The sequence below is a fragment of the Manacus candei genome, unplaced genomic scaffold, assembly GCF_025592945.1.
Source record: "Manacus candei isolate 608988 ecotype Guabito, Panama unplaced genomic scaffold, ASM2559294v1 h1tg000008l, whole genome shotgun sequence".
NCBI classification, from domain to species: Eukaryota; Metazoa; Chordata; class Aves; order Passeriformes; family Pipridae; genus Manacus; species Manacus candei.
Window position 1 is genome coordinate 5,008,188 of NW_026138056.1, and position 23,123 is coordinate 5,031,310.

The following is a 23,123-nucleotide window of genomic DNA, read 5'->3' on the forward strand; positions in this document are numbered from 1 at the left end:
TATAGGGAGAGGACTGTTGTCCAAGAATGATCGGAACTAAAAGGATCATTTGTGGACAGCACAAATAACATAAGTGAGGGTGGTAAATTTTCTGCCTAGATGCAACAGGCTGAAAAGTAGCTGTAATTCAAATGCCTGAGGTGTGCAGAGACACTTAGCTCCAAAACCCCAGAAAAATTGCTTTGTCTTCACTGTTCCTCTCATTATCTACTCTACTTCCTGTGCCAGTAACGGCTTAAAAGAGGAGGTCACTTTATCAGTTGACCTGCAACTCAGAAATGCTAAAAACTGTGACAGAGTAATAAATATTGTGGTGCTGCTACATTGTGTGTCTACTTCCTCAACAGTATTTAATAACCTGATACAAAGTGCATTAATCTTTTTTTCACCCATCAAGTACTCTTCAATGTCATGTTCAAAAGGAAACCCACACAGAGGGATAGGTATGACTTTAGTGTCATCCAGCTGACATACCAGTTTGAACTGAGGTTAACCTGCTGGAAAAAATTTAGCAGGTCACATTCAGTTTAAAAAAACAAAACCTAAGGGAACAGAGGTAGCCGAGGGGCTTAGTGGAATGACGAAGAAGTGGCATGTCAAAATAAAGCACAAAAATAGTCCCAAAAAGCATGAAGGAAAAATAACCCAAACTTGCTTCAAATCAGCTTTAAGGTTAAATAATTAAAGTAAACAAAGTGAAGAGACTGACATTTCTATAGTATATTCTTCCACCCTGTGTGGGGTAGTATCAAGAGAAAGAGTAAGGAGCAAAGAATTTAAAACCACAGGTTCCACGGTGATCCCCCTCACAAGAGTTCGTACTGGCGGAGATGCATCCTTTGAATGATGTCTCGACAGTCGTTGAACACTCTGCGGATATTTTCTGTGTCCACTGCACATGTAAAGTGTGGGTAGCAATAATGCCGGCCATCTCCACTCGCTGTACTTATCCTCTGTGGAAAAGGTAAGGCAAAAAAAAAAAAAAGAGTCAGGTGCTGTGCCATGAGAAGTTTCATGTCTCAGCAGTCTATAGACTTACAGAGAACCAAGGACCCTGGGAAATTCTGTATATAGATCACTAAAGTAGGTAAATAAGAAGGAAAGGCTGTGATCTGGTCCAATATGAATGACAAATTTGAAATGAAGATTAAAAAAAAACTATGGAGTTATATACTTACAGGGTCAGCATATTAGTACTTTGTGGGAGCCACCGATGCCATCATCAGTTTCACAAGCTATCACCATTTGCACATCGCTGTGCAGCTACATCTGTGCTGCTGACAGCTGTGCAGTGTGCCATGCAGCTGTCTCAGGAATTATTTTCTCTTCTTTTCTGGTGCCATCATGTGGCAAATTTTTGAACTCTTGTTTTAAATCAGCAACACAAAACTGAAAGGTTGTTAAGCCAGGAGTGGCAGAGAACAGCATCCTACTGCTTCTGCTTCTTGAAGCTGAAGGCCCCTGAAGTTACCTTCACTGAGCCCAGAACCTGGTGGAATTATTACCAGAGTGGCTGGGTTCCCACAGAGTAATAAAGCATGCACAAATCCAGTAAGCATGAGACCATGCAGAATTACATTTTTTCAAGGCTACTGCACAACTTTTTAGGTTCTAACTTATCCTTCAGCATCACTTCCCCCATGGTTATCTTATTAAAATTCCCCAGGATCTTAAAAAATATTAAAGAAAAAAAAACTTAATTTTGTTCTGTATTCCTATAGGACTGATAAACATAAATGCATTCGAGATCGTTATCTTGCAGAATATAGATGGAATGTTATGGAAGCAGAATGTCAGTTCTTAGGATAGTAATTTTATAAATATTTTCTAAATTCTATTACAAAATTACACTGGCTGAACAACAAAAGACACTGTTTTATCTTACCCTGGCTACATTATATATTTTTAACAAAGTGATTTATTTTACATGTAGGATTGACCTTTTAAATACATGCAGCTACAGATATGCAATACTATAGACATTTAGAAGTCATGATTTACATAATTAGGTCAACAAGAAACTGCAGACTTTTGCAGGTAACTTAGGTAAGATGAGATATTCAACACTGATTACACAGGGGTGTTCCATACACTTTCTATAAATTATTTCCTTTTTACTATGCTACATTCAATACCTAGTTCAAGGCTCACTCTCATGAAAAATACTAATAAATATTTGCCTGTGTTTATCATGCACTGATGTCTATGGCAATCAAATGCCCACGATGTTCTGGTGACATCTGGTTACATAAACAGCATGCCAAAGGACATATTTTCAAAATATTAGGAGTTTGTCTATTTTTGTCACCTGACAACTCTGTAGTTCTCTCATTTTAAGACAAAAGCAATATCTGAACCCCTATGCAAAACTCATTTTGAATAGTAGTGTGTTACTTAGCACCAGTTCAGAGGGTGAAAAAACCCAAACCGTGGGACAGCAATGAAAGAACATTCACCTTCCAAGTGGGAGTATTTAATACCAGTATTTAACACCCCTACACTGCAGGGGTCAGGATGGCAGTTTCCAGCAAGGAGCCATATGCACAATTCGAGGAAGTCTGGTCTATGTATCTGAATAGCAGCTCCTTCACCTCCCAGATTCAGATTTTTTAAAAACCAGCATGAACTAGAATGGCCATTCCACTGTTTTAACAGGGGTTGCCTACAAACTGGGGATGTATTCAAACAAAACAGCAGCAGCTGGAGAGCCCTGTGTACAAAACACCGAAATGGGGCTAAGGAGTAGCCTCAACAAGGAGTGCACAAGCCCGTTGCCTCCACGAAGAGTCTGGGAGGAGAAATGATGTGCCTCAGCTAAAGGATGGAGAATTTCCTACAAGATACATTTCCAGGACTTGGAGATGTGCTCGCCAGCCCAGCCCTGAAGTGCATGAGCCCTGAGCTGGGCATGTGCCCAGCCAGCCCTCACACGCTGCTGTCCTGACTGAAATCCAGTGGTGCCCATCTTTGCTGCCCAAAGCCCCAGGGGCCACGTGCCCCCACACCAACCCTGAAATCAGGAGCTGACGTATTTTGCCTTTCTAATACTCAGACAGTACCATGTAGCACTAGCTACTGGAAACATGGTCGGTTTCAACCCCCTTCTAAAATTAGCCAAATTACAGGCTTTAAATTTGCCAGTACCACTGACTACAGCCAGGGAGAGTTTTAGGGGGTGCACACCATGGTGGTACTTTTCACACATATCCATAGCTTATGCTGACCTGCTACCATGCCAAAAATCACAATAAAGCATAATAAACCCAGATTTCTTCGAATCATCAGACCCCTCCCCAGTCTGTACCGAGTTTATTTTCTGTGTTCCTTTTGTAATTCCCTCTGAGACCTCAGTCTTTCTTGCCTGACCCATGGAACTGGAAGTCACCATTTCTACTTGGCTTTCTCCCCTACTCACTCCCTCCCATTACTTGGGGCACACACAGCCTGCTCTGCAGGAGGGGTTGATAGCATGACTTTCAGTTCAAACAGTCCAAGAGCATAAAGCAACGGTTCGGATGACTACATCCCTCTGTTCCATCCTGCTGAGAAACCAAGCCCAAACCCAGGAGAGACACACATTATGGAGGAGATGCTCTCTGCCAAGCCTGCGGCAGCTGCAGGCAAATGGGGGAAAAGCTGTTTCAGCCCCACACCTGAGCCCCAGGGACTGCCTGGCAGGTGCTGGCCCCAGCCCAAATGCATCCCCCACCCCCAGCACCCGTGGTGGTTTTTTATGTGATTGCAATGCCTACATCACCTCCCCTATCCACTTCATAGGTGGCCTCCTTCTGTAATGCCAGTGAGTCATGGTAGGTAAGGACCTCGCCCTTGATATGTTTTTTTAAATAATGAAAATAGATAAAAAATAGAAAAAGGTGGGGAGTTTCACCCTAGTTTCTCCATAATTCAGATCTCTTAGAGCCACCCTGCTTTCAAACTGGATACTGTCACCTGCTTCACAGTATTTCAGCATTACCACAAGAGAGATTTGGCCTGAAGTGAGGTTTTTTTGGTAACTCTTACGTTAACAGTGCAATCTGACATTTTTCCTCAGAATCCAGAAAGCTAAGGCAGTGAATGGAAATCCCCAAAGTGTGAACACAGTTAATTGCTTCTTTCTTTCTTGGTGTGCCAACAGCGGTAAATCCTAACAATACTTGTAAATACATAATGACTTTAAAATGCTTAATTCTAATGAATCAATTTGTTATCTCAAACACACACATATAGTTTCTTCCAGCAGGGCACGATGGATGAGCCTTGGTTTTGGTCTCTGTTACTGCTCTGCACTGTGGGAACAACTCACTATGAGTGAAGCCATAAGTGATGCTGAATTAAACCCTCTGATTCTGACAGAAGAGCTGGGCTGTGTTCGTGTGCCTGATAACTGCTTTTATCTTCAAAATTTAGACAACACCTCTTCAGCTCCAGCTTCAGAAGAAACCTCAATTGCAAGAGTAAATGTGACTAGACAAGGAAACTTTCTTATGGTTCCTCAGTAGGGCCATGACACCAGTCATAGGGTGAGGCAAACCTCCTAACTGGCACACCAGAAATCTTAATTAAAAATAAAATCATAAAATCTACTTTTTTTTTTTCAATCCCTCTTGCCAGCTGACCACTGCCAAAGTCCTTGGAGGAATGCAGGAAAGAAATAAAAAAGCCTGTTTGCTTACACATGGACTGTACATGACCATTCTGAGCACTGGCACTTACATGCTGTGTGACACTTTGCATGGCAAGTGACTTTATATAAAATAGGCATAAAAATGTGCAAGCACTGAGGAAGGTTGTGCAAGATGGGCAGCTGAAAAGAATTAGGAAATTGCCAGACGTTGTCCTCTCCTTCTAGCTTTCTGCAAAATCCCATCAGTTTTCCCTAAATAAACCATGCCATCTGTCAGTATTTCCTATGATAGAATCACACATAAGATGAAAATTACTCACTAAAAACTCATCCCGGATGAAGAACTTGGCTCTTGTGACTTTGGGGTCTTCTCCTGCATCTGGTGTTGCTGTTCAATTAAAAACAAATGATATCAGAAACATGAAAAGCAAACAATCATCCACTTTCTGTAACAAAAGGGTTAATAAGGAGGAAGTAGCCCTTCAGTGCAGAAATTGAAACATTAAATATCTACAGGAGATTCCCAGTAGGTAATTCTAAAATGGAAGGGTACAGTAAAACCTGACTATGCATGCAACATATTTTAGGAATGTAAAGATTGCTGAAATTGTTGCAACAATGTCATTGGTCATATCACAAAAAGGCTTACTCACATACACAAGTTTGTTCATATAGATATAAAACAAGTGGGAGTTAGGGTTCAGCATTTATCAAAAAAAGAAGCTGAGCTGTTCAGTTTCTGCAGCAGAACAGCATCTCCTGGAAAAAGCTTCTGCAAGGTAGGGTTTTGGGTTTAAAAATGGTTAGTCCAAGATTACATTCGGAAAAAATGATAGCATCAAAAGATCTTTTCATATATATGTATTTTATTTCCAGGCCCCTAGTCAGCAGAATACTTTAGATGCACTGTCCATCAAGCAGCCTTAGACTAAATTCTTGTTGAGCAGGGGACTCATTACTTGTTGGTCAGTACTGTTTGCTGGCAGATGAAGTCGTCACTATCCAGGCCATGCAACAACTATATTTACTTAAGTGTAAAAAACAATATGTTGAAGAGATAACCTATTAATTTCCTGTCAGTGTGATCCCTCCTCATCTAAGACACCAAATCAGATGTTTGTAAACATAATATGGTAAAGGCCAGAATTTATCAGAACACGGAAACGTATCTTTTATCTACAGCACTAGGGGTAAAAATAAGAGCAGCAGCACAATCAACAGCATCTTGGAATTCTGTGCTGCATGCCCATGATGGCTGAAATTAAAGAATAAATGAATAACTATGGGTTAAAAATAGACAGCTGCTTCATATGTGGATACTTTGGATCACTCTAGATATCCACTGTGAAAACCCTCTCAGAAACACCAAAAGCTACTTTATTCTGATAACTGGCTTAGTATTAAAAAGTGCTGAAAATTCACTCAAACTCTGTTTATGCGATGTATGTTTCAGAGAGGGAAATTTAGGTGATGAGATAGATTTCTTCCAAAAGTCCTTAGCATTGCAAAACTGGTGCCAGGTTAACTCAGATTTTAGGACAGTTTATTTATCCTCTGCACCTGAAACTCGGAATCACACTCCTGAAATTCCAGACCTGAACGAAAGCTGAAAATAGCTTATTAGCATCTTCACTTCTATAACCTAGGCTGCTGGTGGTAGTTGGTGTAGAACAAAAGCCTTTTGCGACAGGTGGCTGCAAGCACCACACCAGGGTCATCACTCAGGTCGGGCAGATGCTAGTGGCCAGGAAGTGCAAATTTTACCACATTTGCTAGACACAGACCTAAGACATTTGGGAAGCCCTCTGCCTGGTATAAAACTGGCATAATACTAGAGTTTACTTATGCAATATGTTATTGCAGTGCAGGAATCATTATAATTCTTGAAATTACAAGGAAACGAACCCATGTTCATTGCTTCATTGTCACAGCTCTCTTTCTATTTCCATTTGATGTAGTTTTCCTCCATTAAAGTTCCCTTTCTGATCTGCTGGGCTTCCAGTATTTCAAAGAACTTCAAAGTCAGTATTTCAAGTATTTCAGTATTTCAAAGACTGAAATTTACAGTGTTGGAGGATGAAGAATGCCTGCAAAATAAGTCTAATGAATCCCTAACAAAGTTCAGCACCCAGGGATGCCCAGACAGAAGCATCTGGCAGGGGGAGAGATGTGCCCAGCAGCTTTGCCTTCCTGGGACTAGTGGTTGCTCCCAAAGAGGGAGAGGCAGGTGCTCTGGAGCCAGCCCCCCATATTCCTCCCACAGCAGCCAGAATCCCTTCAGACCCTGCCCAAGCTAGGGTATGTCTGAGCTACTCTGCTGGCACGCTCCTTGCCTGACCAACAGTTCATGTTAAGGAACAGTGTGTGCTTGTGAATTTTGTGTGTGTGAGAGAGACAGACAGATAGAGAGAGGAACTGTGGGCTGGGCCATGCCAGCAGGTCCAATCCCAGCATGGGGAGAAACCTTACCATCCTCAGGTACAGTATAATGCGCGTATTCAGGAAAGTAATCTTCAATTTTTGATTTCCCTGCCAAGACTTTTTCAGCCAGCATGTCCTGTTTATTCAAGAACAAAATGATAGAAATGGTCCGTAACCACCTGTCAAGAAAAAAACAAATGCTTGTGTTATCTCTGACATGTTAATCAAGGAAAACATATCATGTCATAGAAAATTTACTGGCTATCCCTGTGTGGACAGAGAGTGAAGTAGTGTGGAACATGCTTCAACAGAAAAAACCCCATGATCTAAATGATAGTTTCGATTGGGTTGCACCTGTGCTGGTGACTACATTTCTAGGATCAGTAAACACATTTATAAAAACTGCAGTGGACATTGCTGAAGGGAGCAGTTTTCAATTTTTTTTTCTAAATCATCCTTTAGATATAAAGTTGGGAAAATGATAACAGTTTCCAAAAGCACTACAGTCCACAAACAGACATTACCGTCTGCTTTGTTTGGTTTTGATGAAGCATAAAAAAAAAGGCTGGAAAGCTGCCTTCCCCTATACTGCTCTGTCTTAATTACTGTTCATCAACACAGTTATTCCATCTTTTAGGGTGGCCTGTATGACACCAGAATAAAAAGAAAATAATCTCTCTTTTCTTCCCCAATTAATCCATCACTGTAACGATGTGCCTTTGGGACTTGCAGTTAACATTCTTCCTCATTCCATCTTCAATCACTTCTCAGTGCAGAGCATCCTCACAGGTATGTGCTGAAAACTTCATCACCTTATTCTGTGTACTGTTTTTACTTATTCCCTATTAGGAACCTATTTGGATTGCTATTTGGTTAGGTATCTATGATTTACATGCACTGTGACAGAATGGCAACTTAATGGCAGTTACAGTTAGATTAGAGCTGAAACACCATCCCGCAAGGCAGAAATACCACGCACTCTCAGAGATGAGCCTTATGAGAGCGGCTGCCCACACGGGGATCGAGCACAGCAGCAGCCGGGGAGGGAATCGAATGCAACACCAACAGTTCCCGCCGCTGCGTTTGAGGAGGAGATCAAATGTTACTCTGAGCATCTCTCAGTCTCGGCCAAGCAGCACAGTGACACCAGGGAGGGGTCTCTCCTGCTTCCCTTGTAGCAGCCAGTTTGGAGGGCTTGCTTTTCCAAGCTGTCCCCACGCACTGCACCATTTTGGCAGGAGTGGTGAAACATCACGGGCACCATTGCTGTGCCACGGCCCCTGCCAGGGAAGGGTGTGCACCATGGGGGCACACTGTGACCTGGCCCAACCGGGATAGTTTCTGAATAAACAATCTGAGCATACAGTAAGGGGAGTCCTGTTTTGCAAGGAGTTTTGAACTGTAGTTAAATTGGGGAGGGTGGGTGCTAAATGAGGTTTGCTTTACCTGTTATTCCAGATACTTTTGAAAAGGTCCAGGGATTCCCGTAGTCTATTTGTGTTATTGTCTTCCCTTATTACCATGTTGTAGCTGCTGCAAGCCACAACGAAGATGATAGCTGTGACATCTGTGCAGAGCATACAAAAGAAAGAAAGAAAAAAAGGAGAGAGAAGAGAACATCTCTGTTATCCCAGCAAATATTCCTCAGGGTAACACTGCCATTATTCCCCAGTCTGCCAAAAATACCAGAAGAAAATATCTGTAACACTGGACTCCTGTACTAGTGAGATACTATGTGTGAATATGAATAATAAGCTGTTCACACCTCAGAGAGTAAGTCCAAAATAAAAACATGGAATATTTTTACTTACCATTAAAGCATTGGAATATTTTTACTTACCATTAAAGCATTGGATCCATTTTCTTCTCTCATCTCTCTGGCCACCTACATCAAACATGCTGTTAAAAAGCCATAGGATGTTATATCATTTATGTGCACTAGGAAAACCACACAAAGCACGCAGGATAAGGGTTTAGCTAAAAATCTGACAGCCCCAAGGACAGAGGCAGTAAAATATTGCCTGAAGAGGAGAGAGATCTGCTGATGCTGTGCTGCATGTTAGAGACAGCTGCACAGCTCCACCTGTCCTGCTCTGCCAGGAAAAGACTACTGAACCCATAAAATGAGAAATACACTCTTCAAGGGCACAGAAGTGCATAGGGCATGTAAGACTGGACCTACATACTGTAAACAAGGACAGGTTTCAGGGTATTTTGAAGGGTGGTGGGGAGAGTGCATCTCTGTAAGGAGGAGGACATGGGGGCGGCTCTGCCCTATCAGAACTGCCACCTTTCTGGGCAAGAACTGGTGACTGAAGGCAGCCTGAGGGTGGATGTTTTACAGAGACACAGCGTAAAACTTCAACAAACACAGAGCTAGGAGCCCTCTGGAAGAAGGGAGAATTCTCACTGAGCTCTTATGCCAGAAGGTATGAGTTTACAATGCTATACCAATGAACCAGTTTGTAAAAGCAGCCACACGCAAGCCGACAATAAAGTATTGCTAATACACATAACTAATATCAGCTCTTTTTGCAAAGTATGAGGCAATTTTACCAGGACCTATGGAAAGAGAGCTAAAAAACCAAACCAACCAAATAAAAAACATCCATTCCCACCATAAGCCTACTATACCAAGAATACATGAGCATAGACATCTGAACGAAGTGGGTAAAAACTAGTATGATATTCATAAATTATTATTAATAGACTTACTGGAAATTTACTTTATCTACTTGAAATCTTGTTTCAAAAATCCCTGATGTCAACACTCTGCATCTTAATAGGTCCTGGAAATGAGAACACAGAAGATGATTAGTAAGGTTTTTTTCTAACCTAATTTTGCTTTTAAAAGCTTGGAATACTATTTTCCATGAAAAGTCTTAACCGTTTCATTTAATTAAGGTTCAATCAGACTTTTTGGTAAATCTGTATTTGTGCATAATGACACAGTGGATAAACACAAACCATGATTCATTGCATTCGGTTTGTGCACACTCAGAAAGAAAGAGACTCGATATATGTTCTCCTTACTGCCCACTGAAACCTGTTCTTGATGGTCATACAACTTAGTATGAGATGCAGATAATGAATTCTGAAGTTACACAGAACTAAGAAAAATTTTATTCATGTTGTAAAGTCAAGCATTCAAATGTTAGAAAACTCCAGATTTACAGTTGCCCAGGCAACCTTAACTCTGCCATTGTATTGAATGAGACAGGAATCCTATCGAAATAATAACTTGTGACTGAGTAATTAAAGCTCTATTACAGAGCACAAGGGAACAGAGTTTAGGTTGTACAGAAATGTGGCATTTCTTTCTTATTTTTCAAACTAGCAATACTTTACAACTTAACTAACTTTCTTTTAATAATTAAAAGATAGTAATTTCCTCGATTCTCAAAGGAAGTAGGCAAAAGCAATTTATGATGCATACCTCAGGCAACTAGCTCTCCATGTGCCACTGTCACCACCAGCAGCACTTTTAACCTTGACTATCCAGTGCTGCCACTTGAGGAGTCAGTGCAAAACAAAATCAGAGGCTGGAAAAAGTTGCCAGCTCCCTGATGGGGATGAACCCCCCAGAGCAGCCACAGCTGCCTGCTCTCAGAACACTCCCCTTGCTGGGGAAACGGAAGGGCTGCTTGGTCCAGCTTAGCTCTCCTTGCCATGCAGCAGCTGTGAAAGTGGGGATGGAAGGAGGCAGCCAGTGGTGCAGAGTACGAGCACAGCTTGCCTTTTTCCCCTATCCATCTACTGCTTGAAGTACTCTGGTAGCTGGCAAATCTTGGCTGCTTTGGCAGCCACATGGACTCAGCTGAAGGCCACTTAATTAATTCTTTTAGTTATTTTATATGTTACTGTCATTTTCTGTCACTTGCTGACATCTATTTGTTCTTGGACTCAGTTGTTATTTTGGATGGTGCAAAAAAAGTTACAGAAAGCAGGAGGAAAGAGGAAATTAGGGATTTTTACCAGTTAATTCAGCAAGACAACTGATACAGCATAATAGGATGAAAACAAAAGCAAAAGAGAATCCCCCCTTTAGAGCAAAAATTTTCCGCCTGCCAAATAACAATGGCCTCTTCTGATCTTTGGAGACACAGGGCATTTCTTCCCAAAGGAAATTATTTGGAAGAATTTCTAGATGATGAATGACTGCTTCAGGTAGAGAAAGGCCTCCCAGGAAGAAACAGGGCAACGCTAACATAAATCATGAAAGCCAAAATTAGGCTTTGCTTCACTGACTTCTCTCTCCAGTTGAGTGATATCGATGCTAAAACCATGAGGTTCTAGATGGAGCAAATCCCAGTGCTACTGCTTTGCTCTGAAAATGTCTTGAGGGCTTTAATAATTGATCCTGTATTGGGTTGACAATACGAGTTTCACCTTATAATACAACACATGCTACTTTTTACTGACTTCTGTTTCAGAATACAGTCAGAGTAATTGTACACGCTTGTGGTGATAGACCTAAACCAGGCCTGAAGGAACAGGCTCTGCTCCACGTACTTCCTCAGGTGACCTCTGTCAAGTCGCTTCACTTCTCTGAATTTCAGTCCCTGATTTAACAGTTAGATTTGGCAGCTGTGTTTTTTTTAAGGGCATCCATGTGTTATACACCTTGCATGGTTAGACCAAATTATCCAGTGCAGGGATTCTCTTCTGCCACCTGTATTTGTAGTTTATGACGTGGCTCACAATCTTGGCTGAGACTGCTAGATGACAGTGGGATAGCAGCACTGAAAAATAAAGGAACATTTGCCGAAGAGACATCCTACCCAAGGAAATTACACAGCCAGAGCTCAGGGAAAGCAGCTGAAGATGTGCAACATAGTGAAACCCTTTCTTACTTCAAGGCTGCACCACTTCAGCCTTAACATGAATGTGTTTGTCATTAGAGCACTCTTATCAAGATGTATCATGGCATCTGGGAAAAAATATGTCTTGTCCTGCAAATAAGGCTTAAATAGAAACTATGCTGCCCATAGGAGATGGGCACAGGCAGGAAAGAAGAAATCCGCGTGCCCGCAGGGAAGTCCACAAAGTTTGCTGCTGCCACTGGTGCCCTCCCCTGAATTTGGACACTAGATCCACTGCAAGCTTTTGCCTCTGAAGGACCCTTCTGATGGACATGCGAAGTCTCCACCTGGGATCACCTCCACCATTAAAATAAAGCACTGCTGTGTAGCAAAGGCTTGTGAAGGAAACAGTAGGCTTATACATTTATGCTTTCTGTTCTCTCTTCCATTCAGTTTGTTTGCAGGACGCAGAATGGGAAGCAAGAAGAAATAACAGATGTATTACAGGAATCACCGACCTACATATAACGACAGCAAAAGACAAGCTTGCACCACCAAAAAGCCTCTTCTTCTTTAATATCCATTACTTAAACTGCTAGACCATATTTTGATATTCTGCCGTATGGCCTATTTCAGCTGCAGCTGGGACTAAAATAAATTACACAGAGCACCCAGATGAATGAGAGTCTTGGTTCAGACCCTATCCCATTAGTTATACTAACCTGATCTGTGGGTGTGTAGTCATCCATGCTGACGCTGTCAATTCTTTCTAAAAAGCTAGAAGAAAAATAAACATGCACTTAGACATGTAAAATACTGTCTAGTAGAAGACTTTTCACTACCTTTCCTAGTTTAGACTCCCACTGTGAAGTAAAACACAACATGAATGGTAAAGTTATGAGCCTTGATGTTTTCCTGTATATTCCTTTAGGCTGCATTTTATAAGCCAAATAAACATTTTACCCAGGCTTTGTTTCAATACAGCACTTTTACACTTACCATTATGCAGTACCCACAGGCAGGTCCAAAATGCAGTTAAAATGTTACAATTTTGTGAGGTCCACTAAAAAATACTATGACTAACCATATGCATTAACATCACACAGTTGTTAAAAGAGATTTTGGGGTTTAAAATAGAAAATGCAGTGAAGGGGTGCCTTTATTTAGCATAATGCTAATCAAGTATAATGTTATGTTAATTATGGTCTCAGTAACATTAGCAGAAATGCTTGTTAGCATATACAAATAGGTTTGGACTGATGTGCTACCCTCCAAGCAACAACTAAAGCACAAAGTGGAGAGCAAAACTGATAGGAAGTGGATGTTAATGAGTCTGATTCTTTATGTCACAAAAACTCAGTGAGATGCATAAAGTAGAAGAAAAACTTACAACTGCCAAGAAAGGTAAGAGAAAAGAGAACCAGAGCAAAAGGGGGGAACTACATTCTACAATTAATTAAAAGATTTTTTTTTAAGATTTATTTCTTTCCTAACACATGTTAGAATGGCAGCATTTAAGGACATAAAACCATGATTTTATACTTATTGCTAAAATAGGCAGGTTCTACTCTCTCACTTCCATCCATTTCTTAGACCTCACGTGAGCCCAGCTGGCTCATTTTCCCCAGACTTAGACTTCCCTGTATCACTTAGAAGCTTTCTTGAATATCTGCACTGTTATTTGGTATTTGGCAGTGAATATCCCACCAGCTGATGCATCCCACTACAATAGTATCAAGATTTCTTTATCAAAAGGCAGGTTTTCCTCAACTTTACTTGAGTGTACATGCGGAACACGTCACATTTAATTGTGGTGGGAAAGAAAAAAAACCCAGTGAACTCTTGACTCAAAATGTGACTCACTGTTAACACAGGGGTCACATACACTGACCAGTTGAAAAAATACCCCCCTAAAAGCCTGTTTGTAATTCTCATAGCACTTTCTCACGGATATGAACTGAAAGTAAAAGAAAATGCACTGCATATATATTTACTTGTACTATTTTTCCTTTTCAGGTCTCCATTGGTACAGACAGGAAACAAAATGCAGCATCTACAGTTAGAATATACAGCTTTTCTTTCTGGATGATCAAGGTGTGATGGCTAAGCATAGTGTTTAAAAAAATAAATCTCTCTTTACCGCAACACAATGGGTGCCTCAGAACAACACTATATGGAAGGAACTTTAAAGAAAACTCCCTTGCTAAAAGCCCCATAAACTTATTGTAAGGATATAAAAGTACAACTTTATAGTCAACTACAGTCACCATGGGAAAGAAGTCGCATTCAGAGTGAACCTTTTGGTCAGATGATTTTCATCACCTTGAGAATACTGATCAAACACAGTTTAACTTCAGTTATCCCCACAGTCAATGCAGACACCAGGGCAGAGCAATGCATTTTTAACTGCTGGACCTATCATTAACAGAACTCTCATCTCATGCTTGCAGCACAGGACATGAAAAAAAGAAGGCAAAAAAGTCCAAAGAAAAATGCCTTCAAGCTGAAACTTCCTAAACACAGAGTAATTTTCCTTAGCATATTTGTACTTCTAAGTCCATTTTAAAGTACTGACTATGCCTGACACAGGGATCTAGTTAAGAGTGTGGACTGGAGTGTTTGTACACAAATACAACTCCATCACAAACCCTGCAAAGCAGCATAAATTGGTATTTTTCTTGCAGAAGCAGAGGCAGAGGTAGAGGTATAAATCAGAGAGAATACATCTTGTCTCCACAATACCAGAACGAAGTTGGCAGAATTTATCCAAAATGATTAACATGATATTTAATGCTATCTCACACCTCTCTCACCTATGCAACAGGTACTTAAGGAAGGTTATTGGTTTTTAGCACCTGCATATTCCAAACAAATTATGGTAAGGAACAGAGGAGTGAGAAGTAATGCAGTTACACTATAGACAATCCACAGCAGGTTTGGGAAAGATGTAAGTTTCCTAATTAGATGTCCTACCTATCAGCTAAAGTTGTCTTTCACTTAGAAATCATCAATTTCCTCACAGTAAAAGGACCAGTTTCAAATACCATAAACTACCACACTGTAGGTAAGAGAGAGCCGGCTCTGACAAAAGTCACGTGCTTAAAAAAATGTCATTTGGCATAGCAGCTGTAACATTTTATACTTATAAGGTTGCTGTCCACATGTAATCTATATTAAAATAAATCCAATTACTTACATGGTTTTACCTGGCAACTGTATCAAGCTGGAATGATATCACTAGCATCCAATAAATCAACATGCAGCTACTATTAGGATTTGGATAAATTTTGTAGCTTTTCAGAAAACTAACCATTTCAGTGTGTGAGGGACAGGCTTCCTAAGATTTGTTTTGCAACTACATTAAGCGTGCACTGAGATTTCTAACGCTGAAAAAAAGACAGCTAAACTCTTACCTTTTCAAAAGAAAATCAGTTCTTGAATATCCTTCATATAAACTCCTTACTTGGCTAATTAGCACAGCATCAAAATGGAGTTCTGACAGGCAAATGTACATGGTAGGTACAAGTAATGGATTCCAGATGAGATAAGGAGTTAGTACTGCCTCATTTCTAAATACACTAACTTCATTCTCATTATTGTATTAAAATGGGAAAACTGGAATCACTTTTCTAAATTGCTTTCCAAAGAATGTTAATTTCTACTAATCCTAAATGTTTTGAATAATTATGTTCTGGTAAACTATAGATTCTTTTATACATATATATATATATTTATACATCAGCAAATTTTGAATTTACATGACTAAAATTTCAATTCAAAGAGCTTAAAGCACTAAGATATCTCCCAGTTGTGGCAATGCTCATGTCTCCACTCAAGGAATCAGTGTGAGGTAAACACAATCGCAGAAGAATGAACAAAAATGGACACCAAGTATCACTTATTGTCTCTTTTCAGATCCTTTTTTTTTTTCAGCTCAGTGATATAATTATTTTCACAGAATTATGCCTTTTTACAATCCTGACAGGTCTTCTATTTATGCAGCTTCTATAGAAACCCATAGTCAGGATACATGATAATTCTGCAGTGACTGTTTTGCATCCATGTGCAATAAACTTCAAACTCATGCATTCAACTCAACGGTGAATAAAACCACAGCATATTATAGAATATTTATATTTATATATTTATATTTCTACGTCACAATTGTGGGTTTACTTATGAATGATTCAGTTTGATAATTAGTGTAACATTTAGGTTACAGTAGAGTGTTTTACATTTCCTTACATGGAACGGCAGAAACTACCTTTTTTAAAAAATAAATTAGGCAAGGTATTGGAAGGAAGGTCTCCACTGCTCTGTTTGGAAATGCAGTGGCTTGGTTTGCCAACAAATTAAACGGACCAATAAAGTTTAAAAAATCATGAGCTACTGACATTATTATATCTATTATTAAGCTGATCTGTAGTTTTATAAATATCTTCAGTGAGTTTCCTAGGAAACTCAGCTGACACTTACTTTGACAAGCAATCTCTAAATTTTACATTATGCAAACTGTGAACACAAAAGTACAGGTTTTAGATGTGCCTGCCAGTGCATGAGGGAACTATCAATAAGTATTATTCTCTTTAAAAACCATGGCAATTTGAGCAGCAGTAGCAGCTATATAAGAATTTCTGAAAAAAGGATTCATAAATGCACAAATAAAGAGGAGGTAATCGTACATGAAAATCCTTTTCTCACTGAATAAATCACTACACAGCTCTGTACAGATATTCTGACCCCACAAACAAAATGACAATTAAAAGAAAAATTGTGTTTTGGGAATAATATGATAAGACAGAAAACCCAGGCTATATTTGTAAATGTATTTTGACATCCAAATAATTGGAAAGATGAAGTGCTAAACCACAGACCAATGCAACATTTTATTAAACCTTTGTCTACTTCAACTATTTTTAGTGCTCTCACCTCGACATTTCAATGGCCTTGTATCAAAAAGTTGCCATGAAAAACAAGAAATTGAACCCATGTCAAAATGCTTGTCTCTTTAAGAGAAAAAGGGAACGTGGCAAATTTTTAAGGCTTTAAGTTCTCAGAATGAAGAATCTCAAAATTATCTTTAAGTAAGTTGCTGGTGTCTGCAAACCTTTACAATTCAGATGGATCATTAAGAGCTTTGCAAACTCCTCATCCAGGCTCAAACCCCCATATACATATATACACACACATACACAGATATGAAAACATCCAGGACTAAGACTTTTAATTCCACTCTCCCTAGATTGCAGGAAGTCACAGGTGAGGCAGACATTTCACAAGGAAAACACCTACCCCATGTCTCTAGAGAGCTGAAAGGCAAAAAAATTCCCCCTTTTTTAATAGTTTCTGCTGCAGTTCTCAGGAACAACATCAATATTTGAACATTCCTCCCCTCCTTTTTTCCCCCCTAAAATACCTTTTTACTTATTTTTTAATTGGCTAAGGAATTATAATCCAGTTAATTCTTCCTGCAACATTCAAAATAGGAAACTATGGATTTCTGGCTTCAAGAATACCTTAGGTTCCAAGGTTGGGCTTCTACAAACTCACATGATTTTTATATATTTCTTTGTAACATAAAACATAAAGGAAGACATAATGAAAAAAAGCCCCTAGTAATATTCTAACCCCTAAAGGATTCATTTTCCCAAGTCATTTGCTGAAAATATCAGCAGAAATCCCTCAAAATGCTCGGCAAAATTTAGCAGCTAGGGATTTTCCTGCCAAATTTAAACCACTAATATATTTAAAATACAGTTTCCATGTGATAGAGGAGTATTCCCGTTTTATCCCTCCACACCACTCTGCAGTTGCTTCCCACCAGGAGCCAGCATGGGTGCGAGGGCACAGCAGGTGAGAGCGAAAAGGGAGAACCAGGCCTGTTTTGGATTCGCTCTGGCTCACGGATGCTATGCCACAGTTTTGAAGAACCAGTTGTCGCATAAGCTGTCACGGAAGAAAACATCCACAACAAGCACACAAATACTAATGATGCTTCTGGAACCGGGCGCCGTCTTCGGAAGGGTTGGGAACCCACGGATCGGTGCTGTGCTCGTCACAGGGGTTTGGCGGCTGCCAAGTTCCCCGTGTGCTCCCGGCTTTAAGAAGGCTCTGTTTCTCAAGCACCGCGACCCCACTCCCCGGTCCTTCAGGCGCGGTGACACGGGAGGGAGCGGGGGGTGACGGCCGGGAGGGGGAGCCCTCTGCCCGGCCCGGCTCCCGCTCCTGCTCCCGCTCCCGTTCCCGCTCCCGCCCTTCCCTGCCCGGCGCCTTCTCTGGAGCGTGACCCTCTGCTGGGGTCTCGCCGTGAGGCTTTTGCTCAAATACCGGTGAAACCTGAATTTAACAATGATCTCCTGAATTTAACAAAGGTCTCCTGAATTTCCCTAGCTTATCCTTTTTTTTGGCCAGTTTTCACTCCCGTACTTCCTCGCGGCTTGGCAGCCTCCCAGCAGACTGCACGCTGCGCTGCCCAGAGCTGGCAAACAGTTCCTTGGGGATAACCAAAAAAAGGGTGGAATTTATCCACAGAAACGCACCATCACCCACCCACAACCCACAGCTCGCCAGCAAGGCGAGCCTGTTCTGTCAGGAGACGAAAAGGTTAAACAGGAGGCCAAGAGGGGAGAGCAAAGTACAGTCATGCCTGAAACCCACGGCTTGTTAGCCACCCAGGGAAGTTGGAGGATCTGTGGTGCAAAGCCTCTGGCCAGTCCTCTGCTCTGGAGAGGGGGGACGCTGCAGCTTAAGGCGATAGGCAGCCAGGACTGTACATCCTGGGCTGTACAACCTTTGGCAAAGCCATGTGTTTCCCCGCAGCAGCACCAGCAGCTGAGCGTGCTTCAGAGGGAGAGTGGCAACGAGACTGGGAAGAGTCTTGGGCCACTGATGGTGATCTCTCCTAGACACTCCAGCAATGGTACTTTGTTGTCCCAGTGTCTGTACCACCTGCTGGTGGCACGAGCATCTCGACAGGGAAGCACATAACCTGTCCCTTTTTTGTCACCCCCAGCCACAGATGCTGCCAGCGGTGGCCCCAGCCATCATGAAACCATCAAGAGCACAGCTATCGTGAGATGCTTTACTGGTATCACCAAAAACATGTGCCCCACTAATCCCATGAAGCAGGGAACTCCAGTTTAAACCCTATTTACATATGACAACTTTGGCCAAGACATTAAAAGCAAAGACAGATGACAAGGGTTGCAACCAAGGGCTCATATACCATTCATCAGGCCACCCTCTCCCACAAGGAGCCAGACTGCTGGTGGCAATCAAGAGCACATTTTGTGAGGATAAAGAAAGATGGTTAAAATCTGTAGTTTTCCTGGTCTAGGGGTTTGGTTAAGCGAGTTTCCTAGCAGACATCCATTTTAACCTCACTTTCTCCACCGCTAAGTATGTACTCAGTATGTACTGCAGAACATCTCCAAGCTTCACAGGCTTTGGCTTGTGTCCAGCTATTAACTTAAACAAATGCACAAAAAGTTCAACTGCATTAAATGTTTCAGCTATATGAGTAAAACCCCCTTTCTGCTTAATAATACCAATCTCATTTTTAATTGAAAATACACAAACTAAACTAAAAAATGAATAAACAGTATGACTTCCATAACTGCTTGCCCCCACTGGTTCCTTAAATTTGTTAAGAAGCAGTGTGAATTTTGGGAAATGCATTTCTTCCTTCTAAATTTAGCAAACTAACCACTTTTTGGCTTAGCAGATGTTTTTGCTTTCCGAGTGAGAGGCCTATGGGGATCATCATTAACCCTCTTCTTAACATAAACACTGACTAAGACTTAGATCTGGAAAACTGTAATTCACACAGAAAGGTTAACAGGCTCCAGCAGAAATGAGACTCATCATCTGCAACTTCTACCGCATGGGATCTCAGAGAAGAGGGAAGAAGACAGGCGAAGAGAGAAAGAAGAAGAAAGGTAATTTATTTACTTATTATAAAAGGGACATTATTTTTCTATTGCGTGTGATCAGACATTTTATTCCCAGAGATGCAAGTGGTGGAGCTGCTGCAAAATAGACTAAGAATGAAGCACTGATAACACCTGAGTCTCAGATTGGCACATGCAGACCCTTCTGACCACATTTACACCAGCTTGAATCCACTGAATTCAGTATAGTTTCTTCTTCCTTGTAAGAGGACAGTCCTAGGCAGACAATTGTTATATGCATATTGATACACCCATGGACTGTTTACACAGACACAGATTTGAGTTCTGTGTATAGGCTACACAGAGCACATTCTACTATTATAAGTGCAATTTTGGAAATAGGACCAAAAGATAACCTGAAAACAGAAAGCTCATATTGCAGTATGCAGAGAGATCTGGATCCTGACTGTGCTTTGTGAGCTGATGTATGGCAGATTAGGATCTCTTTATCCACTGTCTGAAAGAAACGACTGTTTAACATCTTCCAGCAACTACACAAACTGGTGCTGGAAGGGAAGCTGAGAATACCTGAAACATTAGATGAGACAGAATGCATCCTATCAGGACTTGGAGAATGTGTCTTTAGACAGACTGATAGATCAAAACCTTGGTTTTACATCCCACTAACTAAAGTGCATAGAAGACCTCACCTCCACCTCTTCTGGTGAATTCTTCAAAAAGAACCTGGACTTTTATTTTCAAGAAAGCCAGACTATGGGAAAAAGCCTTGATAATACTCAAAGCCATAAAATGCATCAGGTTTACAAGCACCATATACATACCACAAGGATGCCAGGAGATGTCAAAAGTTAACAAAATGTATTTTCACTAGATGTTGTAAACAGAGCTTCCTCTGTTGCTTACAAGTTTATCCTGCTGTCATAATGGAAAAATGATTTAATTGCAACTTACACATTCTGGTTGATGGTTTTGTTTTCAAAAATGGTTGCACTGTAGATATCTTGTTAGTCTACACAAATCCAACAAGTGCTGTGAGCCCCAAAGAATGCCAAATCCAGGTTAGAAACAGCACTGGTTGCTGGAAATTAAAGATCACTTACTGTGGTGGAAGTGGTTTGGAATAATAAGTCTGTCATGGTGATTGCCAGAAAGGAAAAACCAGTTTGACTGGAGTTTTCTATAGGAAGTTGATAAAAGAGAAGGCAAAAAATCCCCAAACAGGAGAAGCAGAGGTAACAAAACACAGACTGAAAAGGAACTCAGGAGAAGTTTGTGTTTACCTGTGGCGCCAGTCCAAGCACAGTGCAAGAGAACTTGCTGCCAAGAGTTCTCATGTCTAAAAGCCAAAGCAGATGATTAAAAAAGAAGATGCTAATACCACCCAGAAAACACAGATGAAGAAATGTGAATTCTTCAGGGTGGTGAATGCTCCTGGCCAGGAAAAGCACACATGCATGTTTATTACTGTTTTTAGATCTGTGCATTTTTGGTGACACATAAATGAAAGGAACAGTGTGTTAAAATCCTGAGGAAAATAAGAGTGTATCTGTTTGCTTTCACCTATCACGTGTTTATCAGGCGTTGACACGACCCAGAGAATTGACACGGCTGAAGTCCTAGTGAGTGCTGGGGTTAAACAGGAGAACTGGCACTGGTTTCAAAGTTTAACATTTGGATCACAGGATCAGCTCTCATGAGAATGTCTTGGAGGCTCCAAGACATAGACGGGATCTGGAATTCCTATAGGTAACTACCATTTGAGGAATATGAGGGCTCCTAACACCCATCTTACCAAAGAAGAAGCTTTCTAGGACTGCATGTAAAACCTGAAGTATGTCATCAGTGCAAACTAAGAAAACTGGAACATTTTTCTATGGAAAAGTCAGGAAGGTGATCAGTTTCCTGCATAGTGGGAAAAAAGAAACTGTTAATGCTGACCTTGTAGAACACCTGGTACAAGTTCTTTTTCCGTACTGCAGTTTATGAAGTGTGGTGGCAGATAATTTCTCTTCTGCACTCCTTAATCCTTGTCCCAGCTCTAACATTGCGCTTTTACCTTGAGTGAAGGACATGCTTCACAAAAGGTAAGGGTCATGTTGGACACAAACTCTATGAGCAACCCTTCGATGCGCAGGGCTGCTGTGCAGTTCACCAGCATATTCCCAGAATTACAGGAATGGGATATTACCTTGTCAATGTCCAAGATAGCAGGGCAAAAATTAATGACTTGGGAGCTAAAGGACAGGAGGATGATGAGGACTGACATCCTTCCAGCAGCTCCAGAGCATTTAACCTCCTAACACCCAGCAGGACCACTTCACTCATCATTCAGCAGTAGACCTGTTGCCTTCCCTTTAGCAGAGCAAAAGGATAACTGTTCACCTTCAGTGGGAAGGACTCAAAGCTTACTCTTCCCGAACTTGTTCATACCACGCACCAGAATTTATTTGGGCTTCCCTAAATGTAGTCTAGAGCAGACAGGTTATCCTTCTTATTCCCATGCACAACATATTTAGGAGCAGTTAATGAAAAACAGCACCAGGTAAATACCCGTATATGATCATCTGCCTTAGAAATTAGCAGGTGAAAGTAAGCACATCAAGCAGAGGTCTAGCAGTGCAGATACAAATGCTAGATATAACCACTACAGTCGAAAGAAAATTCCTGTATCTTTACAAATGCTGCTGCTGAGATGTTTTTGTTATATCACCATTATCCTGCCCATTTTAGAACAGGATATATTTAACCACTGAATGTATTCAAGCAATTGGTCACACCACCTACGGCTCGGCTGCATGATTACCTCAGGTAGCTGGAGGAAGGCATGGAGCTGAAGCCAGAAGATGAATTGTTACTACAAAAAATGGAAGGAGAATGATGTAGTGACCATATCCAACTTGCTAATAATAGGCCTAATTCCATTTAACAGCTATAACCTATTTAAACAAAATAAGGGTTCTAAAACTCAGTGTTAAAAACTAGCCCTACAACCCTGCTACCTGTACATTAGACAGTAAGTCATGTTAGCACTGTTTATTATTAACACAGCATTTTGTGAAAAGCATTCCTAATGCTGCACTCTGTACGTTTCTTTACATTTCCATCAATTTTCCTTGACTTTTTCAGTGTACAAGGCATTTGTACTATTAAAACACAACACAATGAGTTGGGTTTGAGGAATGAGGAAAATAATTACGCAACAACCTGATTATGTCCTGCTTCAAGTTACTTTAAAGATTAGGTTACACTCCTGTTTTTTATCTCTCTACCCTGTACCTACCAGGTGGTTGTCATTTCAGGGGTCCGGTTTACAAAAAACTGGAGCAAAGGGGTCTTGGTTTGTGTCTAGCAGAGAAGTTGGCA

At 40.9% G+C, this 23,123-nt stretch overlaps 1 protein-coding gene across 4 annotated transcripts in view; it reads right to left on the reverse strand.

Annotated features, from left to right (window-relative positions):
* Nucleotides 1–700: 700 nt before the first annotated feature.
* The window catches only part of GNAL (G protein subunit alpha L), a 186,927-nt gene continuing 164,504 nt past the window's right edge, over nt 701–23,123 (reverse strand). For all 4 annotated transcript variants that reach the window (XM_051773599.1, XM_051773616.1, XM_051773622.1 and 1 more), the window contains exons 6-12: nt 12,573–12,627; nt 9,764–9,837; nt 8,889–8,947; nt 8,495–8,615; nt 7,097–7,227; nt 4,948–5,015; nt 701–953 (exon numbers count right to left, since the gene is read on the reverse strand). In XM_051773599.1, the coding sequence (XP_051629559.1) occupies nt 807–953; nt 4,948–5,015; nt 7,097–7,227; nt 8,495–8,615; nt 8,889–8,947; nt 9,764–9,837; nt 12,573–12,627 (655 nt within the window). In that variant the 3' untranslated portion in view covers nt 701–806. The remainder of the gene's footprint in view (nt 954–4,947; nt 5,016–7,096; nt 7,228–8,494; nt 8,616–8,888; nt 8,948–9,763; nt 9,838–12,572; nt 12,628–23,123) is intronic.